The 19,463-nt window shown below is 39.1% G+C and overlaps 1 protein-coding gene across 1 annotated transcript in view; it reads right to left on the reverse strand.

Annotated features, from left to right (window-relative positions):
• PSME4 (proteasome activator subunit 4) overlaps positions 1–19,463 on the reverse strand; it is a gene marked incomplete in the record, with an annotated part of 938,614 nt that overhangs the window by 549,409 nt on the left and 369,742 nt on the right. Inside the window, 3 exon segments of the mRNA XM_053712692.1 lie at positions 2,750–2,842; positions 5,626–5,748; positions 13,791–13,865. Of these exon segments, the coding sequence (XP_053568667.1) occupies positions 2,750–2,842; positions 5,626–5,748; positions 13,791–13,865 (291 nt within the window).

The following is a 19,463-nucleotide window of genomic DNA, read 5'->3' on the forward strand; positions in this document are numbered from 1 at the left end:
AGACCTGTCTGGGGTTAACTGCCAGTGACTCTGGGGACAGTGCAGCTTCCTGAGAGTGTTATTGTGCACCCAGGGCTGTGCATGTTGCAGGGTCATGGGATGTGTACCCGGTCTCCCCTTCCGTGTTTTGTATATGTCTAGGGTGATTACATAAGCCAGTGCACCCTTCACTTGTTCCCAGTTTGTTGGATTGAGAGCTTGCATTGTATGGCTGTTTAGGGACTCAGGTCTTGGAAGAGACCTTGACGTGGTACCTGGGCTTATCCCATTTGGCCAGATGCGGTAACCAACTCTTCCATTTTTGTGTTTAATCTTAGCTGAAAGATTGTGAGTGCTGGACTTTCTCTGTGTGCTGTGTGTGTGTGTGTGTGTGTGTGTGTGTGTGTGTGTATATATATATATACTGCCACTTGACAGAGAAAGAAAGGACATGCTGGAATATAAGTGCTAGATTGATTTATTTGCTTTAATTTTTAATATGCTCATATATTAACTGGATTGCAAATACCTTCCCTGGTACTGAAGAGGGGACTGTACGTTTCTTTATTATGTCACTTATGGGCAGTTTTATACAAGTGTAACAGCACCACCTAATGGTCAAAACATTGTTATCCACTGCTAGAGAATATTGATACTAGTCTCCTATACTGCATAGCTTTCTACTCAAGGTTTGTTGTTGTGGACATTTCATTGATGTGCCTGAGCTATAATTTATTTTTAATGTTTTTTTCTATGCCCATGAAAGGAGAAAATAAAATATTTAAATAAAAAAATCGTCAAATATACTAGCTTTAGTTAAATGTTTTGCAAATGTGTAAAATTTATCAGAATGCAACAAATAACGTTCTATTTGTGACAGTAATTATTAAGCAGATTGATTTTATATATTGCTGACCCTTATGAGCAAATCAAAAGTAATTTAGCTCTGTGTACTTCAGGGAAAATATTTAGTTTTTAAGTGCCAGTTAAAGATCACATTTTCCATGACATGTTTGTTTATGCAAGTCCATCTACAGGCCTGCCATTGGTGGTATGGTAGTTGGTAACTGAGCTCCCAGGAACACCTGGGCTTGGACTCTGTTATCAGTGTTATTTATTATCATATGATATGTTATGTCCAGCTTATACAGTATGTGCTATAGATGATTTGTGTCACTTAAAACTACATAGTTTCCCTGAAGTACACAAAGCTAAATTTCTTTTGATTTGCTCCAGTAAGTTTCTGTCCGATACTGATATTTCAGAAATTCCAAATATCGGCCCTAATAATCAGCCACTCCTATATATCAGTCAATCCCTACTCTAAATAGTAAAGAAATGGTGGCGGGTATAAAATAATAGCAGTGGCATTTTTATATATTTTATAAACTGCAGTGTGCTTTAAAGATATAAACAGCACAAATGTTCTGATATATAGGGAAGTAACACATAGGGAAGTAAAACAAACTGTTAACGAACGTTTAAGAACTGTAAAAGTTATGACACCAGATGCTAGTGAAAATCCATAAATATTCATGACCTAGAAATATAAATTACTGATATTATAATGTGTGTTTGTATATACAAATGAGAATATATATACCTTTATGTCTGTAGCCAATGCTATAGAATTTGCAGCACTATACAAATAAATGATAATAAAAATAATAATAGTAAGATAAATTGAGTTATTCCATAAACAGCTCTGTGTTCTATTAAGAAATAATAGCAGTGAAAGAGACTGCAAGCTGAATTTCATTAGTCTCTATCTACTTCCTTTAGAACCTAAACTTGACGTATCAGAATATTCTCCTGTTTATTTTGCACAGCATTGGCTTTGCTAACAGTTTACTCTTTCACTGTGCCAATTAACTTGATGTTTCCGTAGCATACTCTGATAAGCTAAGCGTGTCCCATGCATCAGCACTCAATAACTGCTCCTGGTCAGAGAGTCTGCAGTGGCTTGTATAATACAAACAAACAGTCATCACTCACACAATATGCCAACCACTAGCACTCTAAGCACGCACTGTGTTTGGATAAAAGCAAATGCACATTTCAATATATTGATGGTAAAATGCTAGCATTTTTAATTTAAAAAAAGTGTGCTAAACGTATCCTTTCTGTGCCGCGGCCTTGTCGCTAAACTCAGTGGCTCCGACAGGCCGCACACAGCACAGTGCTCTTTTTTCAATGAGGTGAGTATGCCATGGACGGCTAAGGGCAATGAATTTAGCGAGAAGGCAGCGGCACATAAAGGGTAAGTTTAGCACACTTTTTTATAAAGTGATGACTGACATTTCTATTTATTATTAGTGATGGTAAGTCCTAGCACTTTTGAAACGCTAGGACTTACCATCCCTTTAAAAGGACAGTAAACCTTCAAAATAATGTTACATAATTCTACACATAGTGCAGAATTATATAACATTAGCTTAGCCCCAGCTTTCTAAAGCAAAGGACTGGAGAGATATTTAACTTTGAAAATGAATTTTACAGAACGCCGCTCCTGGCTCTACTGAGCGGGTCTGTTTGTTTTCCTAAGCGCATCACAGCACACTGTCTAATTATGTGCAGAATTATATAACATTATTTGGTAGGTTTACAAACATACTGAAACAATAGAATATTAGCAAAACTGCAAATAAATAATTATTTGTAAATTTAGATTATAAAAAGAATAATTAGATGATGGGAGTTTTTTATCACGTAAAATGGGTAATATGCAATAGAATGTACATTTCCTAGTGTGTGTAATTCAAGTACTTACCAACCACCTCCCATTATTGGATGGATGATAAAAAGATGCAATGCTACTGAACAATCCTGTCAGATGTTTCTGGACAATTTTACTTGGTCCTCCCTAAAGAAAAAGGGAAGCAATTAGTGTTTAAACATTTCAATCATCTACTCAATCACTATTATACAGTTTACAAACTGTGTAGGAAAATACTGAATTCTTAATTAACACTACTTTAAACAATGCACCCTGGCTTTCAACTGGCATTTTGTATTACATAACTGTTTTAACAAGTGAGGCCTTTTTGGCCTAAGCAAAAGCCAAACAGACCAGGAATTTCCTATCCAAATATAATGTAATTTTTACCTATTTATTTCTGTATTTATTTTTAGACAAAAACAAAACAAACCACCAAACTGCCCAAGACTACTTTGCCTTCTGCTTGATGTCCTATTTGAAAATAAAGGCAAAATAGGGTAGAAAATTTAATGGAAACTGGACATGACTGGTTAAAAGGTATTAAGAAAAAGAAAAGAAAGAGCAAACAAAAAATACTGATTTAAATTGCTGTGCTAGCAAAGCCAAAGCCAAGCATGAATCAGTGTGGGGGAAAAATGACTACCAGATGACCAACATCCATATGACACAAGAAAGGGTGAATTCATATTTTCACTCTGAGCGTAGTTCAATTGTCAACGAAGCCTTGTAATATTTCGGGGGGGGGGGGGTTCTTTGGGTTTTTTTAAGCATAAGAACACAGTACAGCCCCCAAGGTTGAACATTCTTCTAGCTGTAGGCAAAGCGACAAGCAAACGGTCTATAATGTCAACAACTTCAAAACGCAACCTACGCAATGACTCAAAAGTGTGATGCTAAAATGTCTGCAAAACATTAGGAAAATGCAATGCTTGAAAACAGGTCAGCACATCAAATAGAAAACGTATCATCTACCAACTCAAAACCAAAAGAAGCCTGAACTTTAAAAGAGATGAGACCTAAACCCATATCGGTTTGATCTTGGAGAAACTTTAGCATATCTAGGACAATAATCAGAGAACAGCCTGTGCTCGGGTTCACATTAAAGGAAAATGAAACCCAAAATGTTTCTTTCATGATTCAGATAGAGAATACAATTTTAATTTGTTTTCCAATTCACTTCTATAATCAAATTTGCTTCGTTCTCATGTTATTCTTTGTTGTAAAGATATAAAGAAAGGTAGCGTGCACATGTCTGGAAGTGCTGCTATCTAGTGCTCTTGCTAATGTATAACATTGTTGCAAACCTTCTGCCATATAGTGTTACAGACACCTGCACACTCCTGAACCTCCCTTCCTGCTTCCCAACAAAGGATAACAAGAAAACAGACAATTTGATCATAGAAGTACATTAGAAAGTTGTTTAAAAATGTACGTTCTATCTGAATCAAAAAAAAAAATTAGTTTCATGTCCCTTTAAGCCAAAAGGTCACAAATCTAATAAAAATCCCTAGCCGTTACTAAATAATACGCCTTCAATTGAAAATCACTGTGTCAGCTAGTAAGTGACTCAATAACCAGATCACTGAATCAGTAATAGCACTGATTTGAAAACGTTTAGAAAGACAAATTTTAGCTTAAGAGCAGTTTATGTAGCTATGCAGGGTCCTGTATGTGATGGAGACACACATTACAATATAATGCTAAAAAAAGCCCACAAAGATCTTGAGTAATTTCTCTATGCTGGCAAGTTTTTCATCGTCAGGCCCTAAGACTCTGAATTTGATGCATTTTCTCCAGAGATCTAAACATGGGCTTCTAAAAGGATGTGCCAGGATTTAAATAGCTTCTGCAATGAAAGACTTTGCCACAAGTGTAATAAAACTTATGTTTGTGCTAATTAAAATGTACAAAATGTTTATTGATTAAGATCTTTAAATTATAGATTCCAACTAATTATCTTTACACAGAATAATCAATCACTATAATCATCAGCCATCCAGGTCTTGGGATGTAAAATAATAAATACTTTTGAATTAAAAAAAAATATTCTATACAGGGGCAGGATGGATGATTCAGTATCCAAGAGATTCAAATTCAACACATATGCAGTAGAAATAGCTGGCTTTAAATTGTATCTATCTTCCTATAAAGCTGTGTTACGCCTACGCCCCCCCACAACTTCACAAGACTAAAAAAAGGGACAGTTTTTTTTAAAGGAAGAACAGCACTTACAGTACAGATACATTCACTATAACACAAACTATGTACATATTTTTAAAGATGGCTCAGAATACTAAAACATGTTACACAGAAAGATTCTCTACCCTGGCTGGGACAATTCCTCAAAACATAAGCCTAGAATTACACAGCAGATGGGGGGAGGGGCGCTTTCCTCTTTAGACTGAGCACTATAACGTTTTTAAAGAGGCATTAAACACTTTGAGATGCATAGATATAAAAATATCTACAATATACTTAATTTTGCCCCCTTTTCCATTCTGAAATTGTGAGCTTTTCAGTTCCTGTTAGAAGTAGAAGCACAGAACACTGTAATATGCTAAACAGCCATTGGCTGTACACTCTAGAGACCTATTTATAACTGTCCCTAATTGGCCACAGCAGAGAAAGTGACCTACATTACAACATGGCAGCTCCCATTGTTTTATTAACAATAAAACTTTCCACCTATTTTGTCACTATTTAAACAACTAATGAAACATACATCTTCATGTTATTCTTAGACTAATCTTTTCTTTGAATACATCATTCTATCTAGCATTTATTTAGTGCTTAATGTCTCTTTAAAGCGAAGTAAACCATATAACGAGAATGAGGAATGGTATTATAACACAAGAATATGAGAAAGACACACTTATTTAGAAGATATTTTGATTTAAAACGTTATTGTATAATATATAAATACGCACCATCATAGATGTTATCCATATCACTGCATGACCAATATCATATGCATTCGCTAGAGACCGAGGAACAATAACCTGGCTGCTTCCTACAGGAAGATTTAAGCTCCGGAGAATCCGTGTAAATACCTGTAATTAAAAAGTTACTTTTTATGAGTATCAGCAATATGATGCAGACACAGATACATTAAAAAAATATATCATTAACTGCTTTGTATTTGGGAAGGATGCAAGTACTTAGGAACTTTGTCTAGACCACATTACAAATACAAAATGCTGCAATATATCAATAACAAATATAAATAATAGACATGTGTCATTTGTTTTAAAATGAATGCCGAATATGGTCACCGCAAATCTAGATCTTTCTGTGTTGCACTTTCACAAGAAGAAATCCAGCTCTGAAAATAGCCGAATCCTGTTGGCAGTGGCATATTAGACATTTGTTTTAAAACGAATGAACATGGGTAATAGATCATTTAAAAGAAAAAAAATACATGCTCAATAAGTGTGAAAGAAGCAATGTTTAAGATCGCACATCAATCTTTATTACACTTAAATAGAAATAGATAACCGAAAATTATTTTAAGACATGTTCAAGTGGCTGGTAACAAACTTTGTATAGTGGAAGTAAAGACCAGTAGACTATAAAAGTGTTTGGTGATATAATACAAAAAAAACAGTTAGGGCCTGATGATAAAACAATTGTGAGACCTACAAAAACATAATTTATGCTTACCTGATAAATTCCTTTCTTCTGTTGTGTGATCAGTCCACGGGTCATCATTACTTCTGGGATATAACTCCTCCCCAACAGGAAATGCAAGAGGATTCACCCAGCAGAGCTGCATATAGCTCCTCCCCTCTACGTCAGTCCCAGTCATTCGACCAAGAATCAACGAGAAAGGAGTAACCAAGGGTGAAGTGGTGACTGGAGTATAATTTAAAAGATATTTACCTGCCTTAAAAACAGGGCGGGCCGTGGACTGATCACACAACAGAAGAAAGGAATTTATAAGGTAAGCATAAATTATGTTTTCTTCTGTTATGTGTGATCAGTCCACGGGTCATCATTACTTCTGGGATACCAATACCAAAGCAAAAGTACACGGATGACGGGAGGGAAAGGCAGGCTCATTATACAGAAGGAACCACTGCCTGAAGAACCTTTCTCCCAAAAATAGCCTCCGAAGAAGCAAAAGTGTCAAATTTGTAAAATTTGGAAAAAGTATGAAGTGAAGACCAAGTTGCAGCCTTGCAAATCTGTTCAACAGAGGCCTCATTCTTAAAGGCCCAAGTGGAAGCCACAGCTCTAGTGGAGTGAGCTGTAATTCTTTCAGGAGGCTGCTGTCCAGCAGTCTCATAGGCTAAACGTATTATGCTACGAAGCCAAAAAGAGAGAGAGGTAGCAGAAGCTTTTTGACCTCTCCTCTGTCCAGAGTAAACGACAAACAAGGAAGAAGTTTGGCGAAAATCTTTAGTTGCCTGCAAGTAGAACTTGAGGGCACGAACTACATCCAGATTGTGTAAAAGACGTTCCTTCTTTGAAGAAGGATTTGGACACAAGGATGGGACAACAATCTCTTGATTGATGTTCCTGTTAGTGACTACCTTAGGTAAGAACCCAGGTTTAGTACGCAGAACTACCTTGTCTGAGTGAAAAATCAGATAAGGGGAATCACAATGTAAGGCTGATAACTCAGAGACTCTTCGAGCCGAGGAAATAGCCATTAAAAACAGAACTTTCCAAGATAACATTTTTATATCAATGGAATGAAGGGGTTCAAACGGAACACCCTGTAAAACGTTAAGAACTAAGTTTAAACTCCATGGTGGGGCAACAGCTTTAAACACAGGCTTGATCCTAGCTAAAGCCTGACAAAAGGACTGGACGTCTGGATTTTCTGACAGACGTCTGTGTAACAAGATGGACAGAGCTGAAATCTGTCCCTTTAATGAACTAGCTGATAAACCCTTTTCTAAACCTTCTTGTAGAAAAGACAGTATCCTAGCGATCCTAACCTTACTCCAGGAGTAACCTTTGGATTCGCACCAGTATAGGTATTTCCGCCATATTTTATGGTAAATCCTTCTGGTAACAGGCTTCCTAGCCTGAATTAGGGTATCAATAACCGACTCAGAAAAACCACGTTTTGATAAAATCAAGCGTTCAATTTCCAAGCAGTCAGCTTCAGAGAAGTTAGATTTTGATGTTTGAATGGACCCTGTATCAGAAGGTCCTGTCTTAGAGGTAGAGACCAAGGCGGACAGGATGACATGTCCACTAGATCTGCATACCAAGTCCTGCGTGGCCATGCAGGTGCTATTAGAATTACTGATGCTCTCTCCTGTTTGATTTTGGCAATCAATCGAGGAAGCAGCGGGAAGGGTGGAAACACATAAGCCATCCTGAAGTTCCAAGGTGCTGTCAAAGCATCTATCAGAACTGCTCCCGGATCCCTGGATCTGGACCCGTAGCGAGGAAGTTTGGCGTTCTGGCGAGACGCCATGAGATCTATCTCTGGTTTGCCCCAACGTCGAAGTATTTGGGCAAAGACCTCCGGATGAAGTTCCCACTCCCCCGGATGAAAAGTCTGGCGACTCAAGAAATCCGCCTCCCAGTTCTCCACTCCCGGGATGTGGATTGCTGACAGGTGGCAAGAGTGAGACTCTGCCCAGCGAATTATCTTTGATACTTCCATCATTGCTAGGGAGCTTCTTGTCCCTCCCTGATGGTTGATGTAAGCTACAGTCGTGATGTTGTCCGACTGAAACCTGATGAACCCCCGAGTTGTTAACTGGGGCCAAGCCAGAAGGGCATTGAGCACTGCTCTCAATTCCAGAATGTTTATTGGAAGGAGACTCTCCTCCTGATTCCATAGTCCCTGAGCCTTCAGAGAATTCCAGACAGCGCCCCAACCTAGTAGGCTGGCGTCTGTTGTTACAATTGTCCAGTCTGGCCTGCTGAATGGCATCCCCCTGGACAGGTGTGGCCGATAAAGCCACCATAGAAGAGAATTTCTGGTCTCTTGATTCAGATTCAGAGTAGGGGACAAATCTGAGTAATCCCCATTCCACTGACTTAGCATGCATAATTGCAGCGGTCTGAGGTGTAGGCGTGCAAAAGGTACTATGTCCATTGCCGCTACCATTAAGCCGATCACCTCCATGCATTGAGCTACTGACGGGTGTTGAATGGAATGAAGGACGCGGCATGCATTTTGAAGCTTTGTTAACCTGTCTTCTGTCAGGTAAATCTTCATTTCTACAGAATCTATAAGAGTCCCCAAGAATGGAACTCTTGTGAGAGGAAAGAGAGAACTCTTCTTTTCGTTCACTTTCCATCCATGCGACCTTAGAAATGCCAGAACTAACTCTGTATGAGACTTGGCAGTTTGAAAGCTTGAAGCTTGAATTAGAATGTCGTCTAGGTACGGAGCTACCGAAATCCCTCGCGGTCTTAGTACCGCTAGAAGGGCACCCAGAACCTTTGTGAAGATTCTTGGAGCCGTAGCCAATCCGAATGGAAGAGCTACAAACTGGTAGTGCCTGTCTAAGAAGGCAAACCTTAGATACCGGTGATGATCTTTGTGGATCGGTATGTGAAGGTAAGCATCCTTTAAATCCACTGTGGTCATGTACTGACCCTCTTGGATCATGGGTAAGATTGTCCGAATAGTTTCCATTTTGAACGATGGAACTCTTAGGAATTTGTTTAGAGTCTTTAAATCTAAGATTGGCCTGAAAGTTCCCTCTTTTTTGGGAACCACAAACAGGTTTGAGTAGAACCCTTGTCCTTGTTCCGACCGCGGAACCGGATGGATCACTCCCATTAATAACAGATCTTGTACGCAGCGTAGAAACGCTTCTTTCTTTATCTGGTTTGTTGACAACCTTGACAGATGAAATCTCCCTCTTGGGGGAGATAATTTGAAGTCTAGAAGGTATCCCTGCGATATGATCTCTAGAGCCCAGGGATCCTGAACATCTCTTGCCCAGGCCTGGGCGAAGAGAGAGAGTCTGCCCCCCACTAGATCCGGTCCCGGATCGGGGGCTCTCGGTTCATGCTGTCTTTGGGGCAGCAGCAGGTTTCCTGGCCTGCTTGCTCTTGTTCCAGGACTGGTTAGGCTTCCAGCCTTGCCTGTAACGAGCAACAGCTCCTTCCTGTTTTGGTGCAGTGGAGGTTGATGCTGCTCCTGTTTTAAAGTTCCGAAAGGGACGAAAATTAGACTGTCTAGCCTTAGCTTTGGCTTTGTCTTGAGGTAGGGCGTGGCCCTTACCTCCTGTAATGTCAGCGATAATCTCTTTCAAACCGGGCCCAAATAAAGACTGCCCCTTGAAAGGTATATTAAGTAATTTGGACTTAGAAGTAACATCAGCTGACCAGGATTTTAGCCACAGCGCCCTACGTGCCTGTATGGCGAATCCTGAGTTCTTAGCCGTAAGTTTGGTTAAATGTACTACGGCCTCCGAAATGAAGGAATTAGCTAGTTTAAGGACTCTAAGCCTGTCCGTAATGTCGTCTAGCGTAGATGAACTAAGGTTCTCTTCAAGCGACTCAATCCAAAATGCTGCCGCAGCCGTAATCGGCGCGATACATGCAAGGGGTTGTAATATAAAACCTTGTTGAACAAACATTTTCTTAAGGTAACCCTCTAATTCTTTATCCATTGGATCTGAGAAAGCACAGCTATCCTCCACCGGGATAGTGGTACGCTTAGCTAAAGTAGAAACTGCTCCCTCCACCTTGGGGACCGTTTGCCATAAGTCCCGAGTGGTGGCGTCTATTGGAAACATCTTTCTAAATATTGGAGGGGGTGAGAACGGCACACCGGGTCTATCCCACTCCTTAGTAACGATTTCAGTTAGTCTCTTAGGTATAGGAAAAACGTCAGTACTCGCCGGTACCGCAAAGTATTTATCCAACCTACACAGTTTCTCTGGTATTGCAACGGTGTTACAATCGTTGAGAGTTGCTAAGACCTCCCCTAGTAATACACGGAGGTTCTCCAATTTAAATTTAAAATTTGAAATATCTGAGTCCAATCTGTTTGGATCAGAACCGTCACCCACAGAATGAAGCTCTCCGTCCTCATGCTCTGCGAGCTGTGACGCAGTATCAGACATGGCCCTAGCATTGTCAGCGCACTCTGTTCTCACCCCAGAGTGATCACGCTTGCCTCTTAGTTCTGGTAATTTAGACAAAACTTCAGTCATAACAGTAGCCATATCTTGTAATGTTATCTGTAATGGCCGCCCAGATGTACTAGGCGCCAAAATATCACGCACCTCCCGGGCGGGAGATGCAGGTACTGCCGCGTGAGGCGAGTTAGTCGGCATAACTCTCCCCTCGCTGTTTGGTGAAATTTGTTCACATTGTACAGATTGACTTTTATTTAAAGTAGCATCAAAACAGTTAGTACATAAATTTCTATTGGGCTCCACCTTGGCATTGGAACAAATGACACAGATATCTTCCTCTGAGTCAGACATGTTTAACACACTAGCAAAAAACTTACAACTTGGTTATAATCTTTTTTAGCAAAAAACGTACTGTGCCTCAAAGAGGTACTAACGATTAAATGACAGTTGAAATAGTGAACTGAAAAACAGTTATAGCATCAAACTTTAAAACAACAAAACTTTTAGCAAAGGTTTGTTCCCATTAGTAAAATAACAATAATTAAATTTGACATAAAAAATACAAAGCAACGTTTTTATTCACAGTCACTCTAAGAATTCTCACAGCTCTGCTGAGAGAATTTACCTCCCTTCAAAGAAGTTTGAAGACCCCTGAGATCTATCAGAGATGAACCGGATCATGCAGGAAAAATAAAAGTAACTGACTGGTATTTTTTGATGCGTAGCAAAGAGCGCCAAAACGGCCCCTCCCTCTCCCACACAGCAGTGAAGAGAAACGAAACTGTCACAAATAAAGCAAAAAAACTGCCAAGTGGAAAATAATGCCCAAATATTTATTCACACAGTACCTCAGCAATGTAAACGATTCTACATTCCAGCAAAAACGTTTAACATGATAAATAGTTATTAAAAAGGATTAGTGACCTTTAACAGAGTAGTTCCGGTGAAATACCATCCCCAGAATACTGAAGTGTATACATACATGTCATTTTAACGGTATGGCAGGATTTTCTCATCAATTCCATTCAGAAAATAAAAACTGCTACATACCTCAATGCAGATTCCTCTGCCCGCTGTCCCCTGATCTGAAGCCTTTACCTCCCTCAGATGGCCGAGAACAGCAATATGATCTTAACTACTCCGGTTAAAATCATAGTAAAAAACTCTGACAGATTCTTCCTCAAACTCTGCCAGAGAAGTAATAACACGCTCCGGTGCTATTTTAAAATAACAAACTTTTGATTGAAGTCATAAAAACTAAGTATAATCACCATAGTCCTCTCACACATCCTATCTAGTCGTTGGGTGCAAGAGAATGACTGGGACTGACGTAGAGGGGAGGAGCTATATGCAGCTCTGCTGGGTGAATCCTCTTGCATTTCCTGTTGGGGAGGAGTTATATCCCAGAAGTAATGATGACCCGTGGACTGATCACACATAACAGAAGAAAAATGGCTTTATTTGTCTTGCAATCCGTGCATCTGGCAATATTTTATAGAAAAGCAGGATAACCATCTCTGTCCCGAAGACCAGTGGTGTACCTTCCATAGGAAACAAATGTGATTGCTGTCTGAGCCAGTGAACTGAGATCTCAGCAATGGGGAGGGGGCATGTGCATTAAAAGCATATATTGTGAATTCACAAAAATGGTTTCTGGGTAGTAAAACTTAATTAAAAGACAAGTAAACTTAGTTTGACTGTACATTCAGTAGATTTCTTACACTTTGAAATTACACCAGTGAAAGTACAGGTTAGGCGACTCCAATAGAACGCCTCTATATCCACCATGTTTGAGATCAAAATTGTTAAACACTTTAAATATTTATTTAACCCTTTGTCGCCATTAGGACGTTCCATACCGTCCTAATTGTGCTGGGCTTTAGCACCGTTCGGACAGCATGGAACGTCCTAACCTTTTGGCTGTCCTGAAGCTATAGCGGCTTGGTAAATGGGATCACAGGCTGGAGGGCGTGTCTAGCGTCGTAGGTACTCCCCTCTGACCCACCCAATCCCATCATTGAAATCATGTGATCGCATGAACAATCGCGTGATTTCAATTTGTTTACATCAGAACTTAGTTCCGATGTAGAAAAATTACCTGTCAGGAAAGGGTTAAAGTCTTTTTGTTAAATAAACACGTTTAACTTTTGTCATACACTTTTCTTTTTAGGAAAAAGATTTTGTGTACGGGATATTAATATTATATAGAAGATAGTGGCCGTGGCTTTTTCGTTTTACAAAAGTGTGGCTTTTTTCATCTTTGCATTATGTATGTAAACTGCATTTTTATAGCTGTTATACACCATTATCACAATTCTTTAAACATTGGAGCCTTGATGAGAAATGCAGTGAAAGCTTTCAAGCCTTATATCTCTTTGTGGTGTGTTATGAGTCTTATACTACAGAAACCCACAGTGAGATAAAAAACACGTAAGAGTAATATCTTATGGGGGGTCTGCATTTCTCCATGTATATAATTATGCTCTCTGGTCTAAATGCAATTAGCTTTTTTCTATCTTGCAGAGGAAACAAACTAATCTACATTTCCATCCTTATTACATAGCACACTGCAAATATACTTCTTTTATCATATTTTGGTTATTTTATTTGTATCCTTAATATGCTCAGGAGTGTGCACAACTTAGGTAAGTTGTATGTTTGGCTGCAGGAGTCAGAAGCCTTGGTCTGTAAAAGAGCACCTGCAAATAAATTGTAAAAGCACAGGTGCTCATTATTGCAGTGTTCATTGTCTTTTTATGGGCACACTGAGGCACCAGCCTGCACATACTCACAATATATGCGTATGTTATACGTTGACAGTTGTCACATGATTCACAGGGGACAGGGAAATGAAAGGAGCATTTTAAAATTTGAAAGATTCAAAGTAAATGTTATTGCATTGTCTTTTTTTGTGCATTTGTTGATAATGCATTTCTCCTTTATTTATTTGTACTTTAACAAATGCTACATATTATTCATGCACATTGCTTACCAAACTGGCCAAACAAAATTTATTAAAATAAGTTTACCTTTGGTACATATGGATCCCAATCAATGTATCCAATGTTATCATTGGCCAAGCGTGCAAAAAGGTCGACCAGATGCTAGAAAGAGAAAATGAAACACGTAACATAGGTTATAAAATAAAATGAAAACTTTTAACAGCAGCAATTTAATTTTAAAGTGAAAGTAAACCCTAGCGTTTGTGAAATGCTAGGATTGATTGTTGAAACAAATAAAGGACTTTCATAACATACTTCATGCAGAAATCTCCTTTATTTGTTTCAAGCGATCGCCGATCTAAACTTCTAAGGCACCCCACTGCAGATCTCTGTTTTGCTAAGAGGTAATGTCTCCACCTCTTAGCCAATAGCCGTGCAGTAAATCCGGCTCCCAAGGGCGCCAAGCCGGATTTACCGCACGGCTATTGGCTAAGAGGTGAAAAACATAATTTATGCTTACCTGATAAATTTATTTCTCTTGTAGTGTATCCAGTCCACGGATCATCCATTACTTGTGGGATATTCTCCTTCACAACAGGAAGTTGCAAGAGGATCACCCACAGCAGAGCTGCTATATAGCTCCTCCCCTCACTGCCATATCCAGTTATTCGACCGAAACAAGACGAGAAAGGAGAAACCATAGGGTGCAGTGGTGACTGTAGTTTAATTAAAATTTAGACCTGCCTTAAAAGGACAGGGCGGGCCGTGGACTGGATACACTACAAGAGAAATAAATTTATCAGGTAAGCATAAAACATAATTTATGTAAGAACTTACCTGATAAATTCATTTCTTTCATATTAGCAAGAGTCCATGAGCTAGTGACGTATGGGATATACATTCCTACCAGGAGGGGCAAAGTTTCCCAAACCTCAAAATGCCTACAAATACACCCCTCACCATACCCACAAATCAGTTTAACGAATAGCCAAGAAGTGGGGTGATAAGAAAAAAGTGCGAAAGCATAAAAAATAAGGAATTGGAATAATTGTGCTTTATACAAAAAAATCATAACCACCACAAAAAAGGGTGGGCCTCATGGACTCTTGCTAATATGAAAGAAATGAATTTATCAGGTAAGTTCTTACATAAATTATGTTTTCTTTCATGTAATTAGCAAGAGTCCATGAGCTAGTGACGTATGGGATAATGAATACCCAAGATGTGGATCTTTCCACGCAAGAGTCACTAGAGAGGGAGGGATAAAATAAAGACAGCCAATTCCGCTGAAAATAATCCACACACAAAATAAAGTTTAAATTTTATAATGAAAAAAAAATGAAAATATAAGCAGAAGATTCAAACTGAAACAGCTGCCTGAAGTACTTTTCTACCAAAAACAGCTTCAGAAGAAGAAAACACATCAAAATGGTAGAATTTAGTAAAAGTATGCAAAGAAGACCAAGTTGCTGCTTTGCAAATCTGATCAACCGAAGCTTCATTCCTAAACGCCCAGGAAGTAGAAACTGACCTAGTAGAATGAGCTGTAATCCTTTGAGGCGGAGTTTTACCCGACTCGACATAAGCATGATGAAATAAAGATTTCAACCAAGATGCCAGAGAAATGGCAAAGGCCTTCTGACCTTTCCTAGAACCGGAAAAGATAACAGATTAGAAGTCTTTCGGAAATTCTTAGTAGCTTCAACATAATATTTAAAAGCTCTAACTACATCCAAAGAATGCAATGATTTCTCCTTAGAATTCTTAGGATTAGGACATAATGAAGGAACCACAATTTCTCTACTAATGTTGTTGGAATTCACAACCTTAGGTAAAAATTCAAAAGAAGTTCGCAACACCGCCTTATCCTGATGAAAAATCAGAAAAGGAGACTCACAAGAAAGAGCAGATAATTCAGAAACTCTTCTGGCAGAAGAGAGGGCCAAAAGGAACAAAACTTTCCAAGAAAGTAATTTAATGTCCAACGAATGCATAGGTTCAAACGGAGGAGCTTGAAGAGCCCCCAGAACCAAATTCAAACTCCAAGGAGGAGAAATTGACTTAATGAGCAGAGATTTGTCCTTTCAAGGAACTTGCAGACAAACCTTTCTCCAAACCATCCTGAAGAAACTGTAAAATTCTCGGAATTCTAAAAGAATGCCATGAAAAATGATGAGAAAGACACCAAGAAATATAAGTCTTCCAGACTCTATAATATATCTCCCTAGATACAGATTTACAAGCCTGTAACATAGTATTAATCACAGAGTCAGAGAAACCTCTTTGACTAAGAATCAAGCGTTCAATCTCCATACCTTTAAATTTAAGGATTTGAGATCCTGATGGAAAAAAGGACCTTGCGACAGAAGGTCTGGTCTTAACGGAAGAGTCCACGGTTGGCAAGAGGCCATCTGGACAAGATCCACATACCAAAACCTGTGAGGCCATGCTGGAGCTACCAGCAGAACAAACGAGCATTCCTTCAGAATCTTGGAGATCACTCTTGGAAGAAGAACTAGAGGCGGAAAGATATAAGCAGGATGATACTTCCAAGGAAGTGACAATGCATCCACTGCTTCCGCTTGAGGATCCCTGGATCTGGACAGATACCTGGGAAGTTTCTTGTTTAGATGAGAGGCCATCAGATCTATTTCTGGAAGTCCCCACATTTGGACAATCTGAAGAAATACCTCTGGGTGAAGAGACCATTCGCCCGGATGCAACGTTTGGCGACTGAGATAATCCGCTTCCCAATTGTCTATACCTGGGATATGAACCGCAGAGATTAGACAGGAGCTGGATTCCGCCCAAACCAGAATTCGAGATACTTCTTTCATAGCCAGAGGGCTGTGAGTCCCTCCTTGATGATTGATTTATGCCACAGTTGTGATATTGTCTGTCTGAAAACAAATAAACGATTCTCTCTTTAGAAGAGGCCAAGACTGAAGAGCTCTGAAAATTGCACGGAGTTCCAAAATATTGATCGTAATCTCACCTCCTGAGATTCCCAAACCCCTTGTGCCGTCAAAGACCCCCACACAGCTCCCCAACCTGTAAGACTTGCATCTGTTGAGATTACAGTCCAGGTCGGAAGAACAAAAGAAGCCCCCTGAACTAAACGATGGTGATCTGTCCACCACGTCAGAGAGTGTCGTACAATCGGTTTTAAAGATATTAATTGAGATATCTTTGTGTAATCCCTGCACCACTGGTTCAGCATACAGAGCTGAAGAGGTCGCATGTGAAAACGAGCAAAGGGGATCGCGTCCGATGCAGCAGTCATAAGACCTAGAATTTCCATGCATAAGGCTACCGAAGGGAATGATTGTGACTGAAGGTTTCGACAAGCTGATATCAATTTTAGACGTCTCTTGTCTGTCAAAGATAGAGTCATGGACACTGAATCTATCTGGAAACCCAAAAAGGTTACCCTTGTCTGAGGAATCAATGAACTTTTTAGTGAATTGATCCTCCAACCATGATCTTGAAGAAACAACACAAGTCGATTCGTATGAGATTCTGCTAAATGTGAAGACTGAGCAAGTACCAAGATATCGTCCAAATAAGGAAATACCACAATACCCTGTTTTCTGATTACAGACAGAAGGGCACCGAGAACCTTTGTAAAAATTCTTGGAGCTGTTGCTAGGCCAAACGGCAGAGCCACAAACTGGTAATGCTTGTCTAGGAACGAGAATCTCAGAAACTGATAATGATCTGGATGAATCGGAATATGCAGATATGCATCCTGTAAATCTATTGTAGACATATAATGCCCTTGCTGAACAAAAGGCAGGATAGTCCTTACAGTTACCATTTTGAATGTTGGTATCCTTACATAACGATTCAATATTTTTAGATCCAAAACTGGTCTGAAGGAATTCTCCTTCTTTGGTACAATGAAGAGATTTGAATAAAACCCCAGCCCCTGTTCCAGAACTGGAACTGGCATAATTACTCCAGCCAACTCTAGATCTGAAACACATTTCAGAAATGCTTGAGCCTTCGCTGGATTTACTGGGACACGGGAAAGAAAAAAATCTCTTTGCAGGAGGCCTTATCTTGAAGCCAATTCTGTACCCTTCAGAAACAATGTTCTGAATCCAAAGATTGTGAACGGAATTGATCCAAATTTCTTTGAAAAAACGTAATCTGCCTCCTACCAGCTGAGCTGTAATGAGGGCCGCACCTTTATGTGGACTTAGGAGCTGGCTTTGATTTTCTAAAAGGCTTGGATTTATTACAGACTGGAGATGGTTTCCAAACTGATACCGCTCCTGAGAATGAAGGATCAGGCTTCTGTTCCTTGTTGTGACGAAAGGAACGAAAACGATTATTAGACCTAAATTTACCTTTAGATTTTTATCCTGTGGTAAAAAAGTTCCTTTCCCTCCAGTAAAAGTTGAGATAATAGAATCCAACTGAGAACCAAATAATTTATTACCCTGGAAAGAAAGGGAAAGCAGAGTAGACTTAGAAGACATATCAGCATTCCAAGTTTTAAGCCATAAAGCTCTTCTAGCTAAAATAGCTAGAGACATATACCTGACATCAACTCTAATGATATCAAAGATGGCATCACAAATAAAATTATTAGAATGTTGAAGAAGAATAATAATGCTATGAGAATTATGATCTGTTAATTGTGGCGCTAAAGCTTCCAACCAAAAAGTTGAAGCTGCAGCAACATCCGCCAAAGATATAGCAGGTCTAAGAAGATTACCTGAACACAAGTAAGCTTTTCTTAGAAAGTATTCAATTTTCCTATCTAAAGGATCCTTAAAGGAAGTACCATCTGCCGTAGGAATGGTAGTACGCTTAGCAAGAGTAGAGACAGCCCCATCAACCTTAGGGATTTTGTCCCAAAATTCTAATCTGTCAGATGGCACAGGATATAATTGCTTAAAACGTTTAGAAGGAGTAAATGAATTACCCAAATTGTTCCATTCCCTGGAAATTACTTCAGAAATAGCATCAGGGACAGGAAAAACTTCTGGAATAACTACAGGAGATTTAAAAATCTTATCTAAACGTTTAGATTTAGTATCAAGAGGACCAGAATCCTCAATTTCTAATGCAATTAAGTAAAGAACGAATAAATTCCATTTTAAATAAATATGAAGATTTCTCAGCATCAACCTCTGAGACAGAATCCTCTGAACCAGAAGAACCATTATCAGAATCAGAATGATGATGTTCATTTAAAAATTCATCTGAAAAATGAGAAGTTTTAAAAGACTTTTTACGTTTACTAGAAGGAGGAATAACAGGCATAGCCTTCTTAATGGATTTAGAAACAAAATCTCTTATGTTATCAGGAACACTCTGATTATTAGATGTTGATGGAACAGCAACAGGTAATGTAACTTTACTAAAGGAAATATTATCTGCATTAACAAGTTTGTCATGACATTCAATACAAACAACAGCTGGAGGAACAGCTACCAAAAGTTTACAGCAGATACACTTAGCTTTGGTAGTTCCAGCACCAGGCAGCGATTTTCCAGAAGTATCTTCTGACTCAGCTTCAACATGGGACATCTTGCAATATGTAATAGAAAAAACAACATATAAAGCAAAATTGATCAAATTCCTTAAATGACAGTTTCAGGAATGGGAAAAAATGCCAGTGAACAAGCTTCTAGCAACCAGAAGCAATAAAAAAATGAGACTTAAATAATATGGAGACAAAAGTGACGCCCATATTTTTTTAGCGCCAAATAAGACGCCCACATTATTTGGCGCCTAAATGCTTTTGGC

Source organism: Bombina bombina, chromosome 4 (assembly GCF_027579735.1).
Source record: "Bombina bombina isolate aBomBom1 chromosome 4, aBomBom1.pri, whole genome shotgun sequence".
In the NCBI taxonomy this organism is placed as follows: domain Eukaryota; kingdom Metazoa; phylum Chordata; class Amphibia; order Anura; family Bombinatoridae; genus Bombina; species Bombina bombina.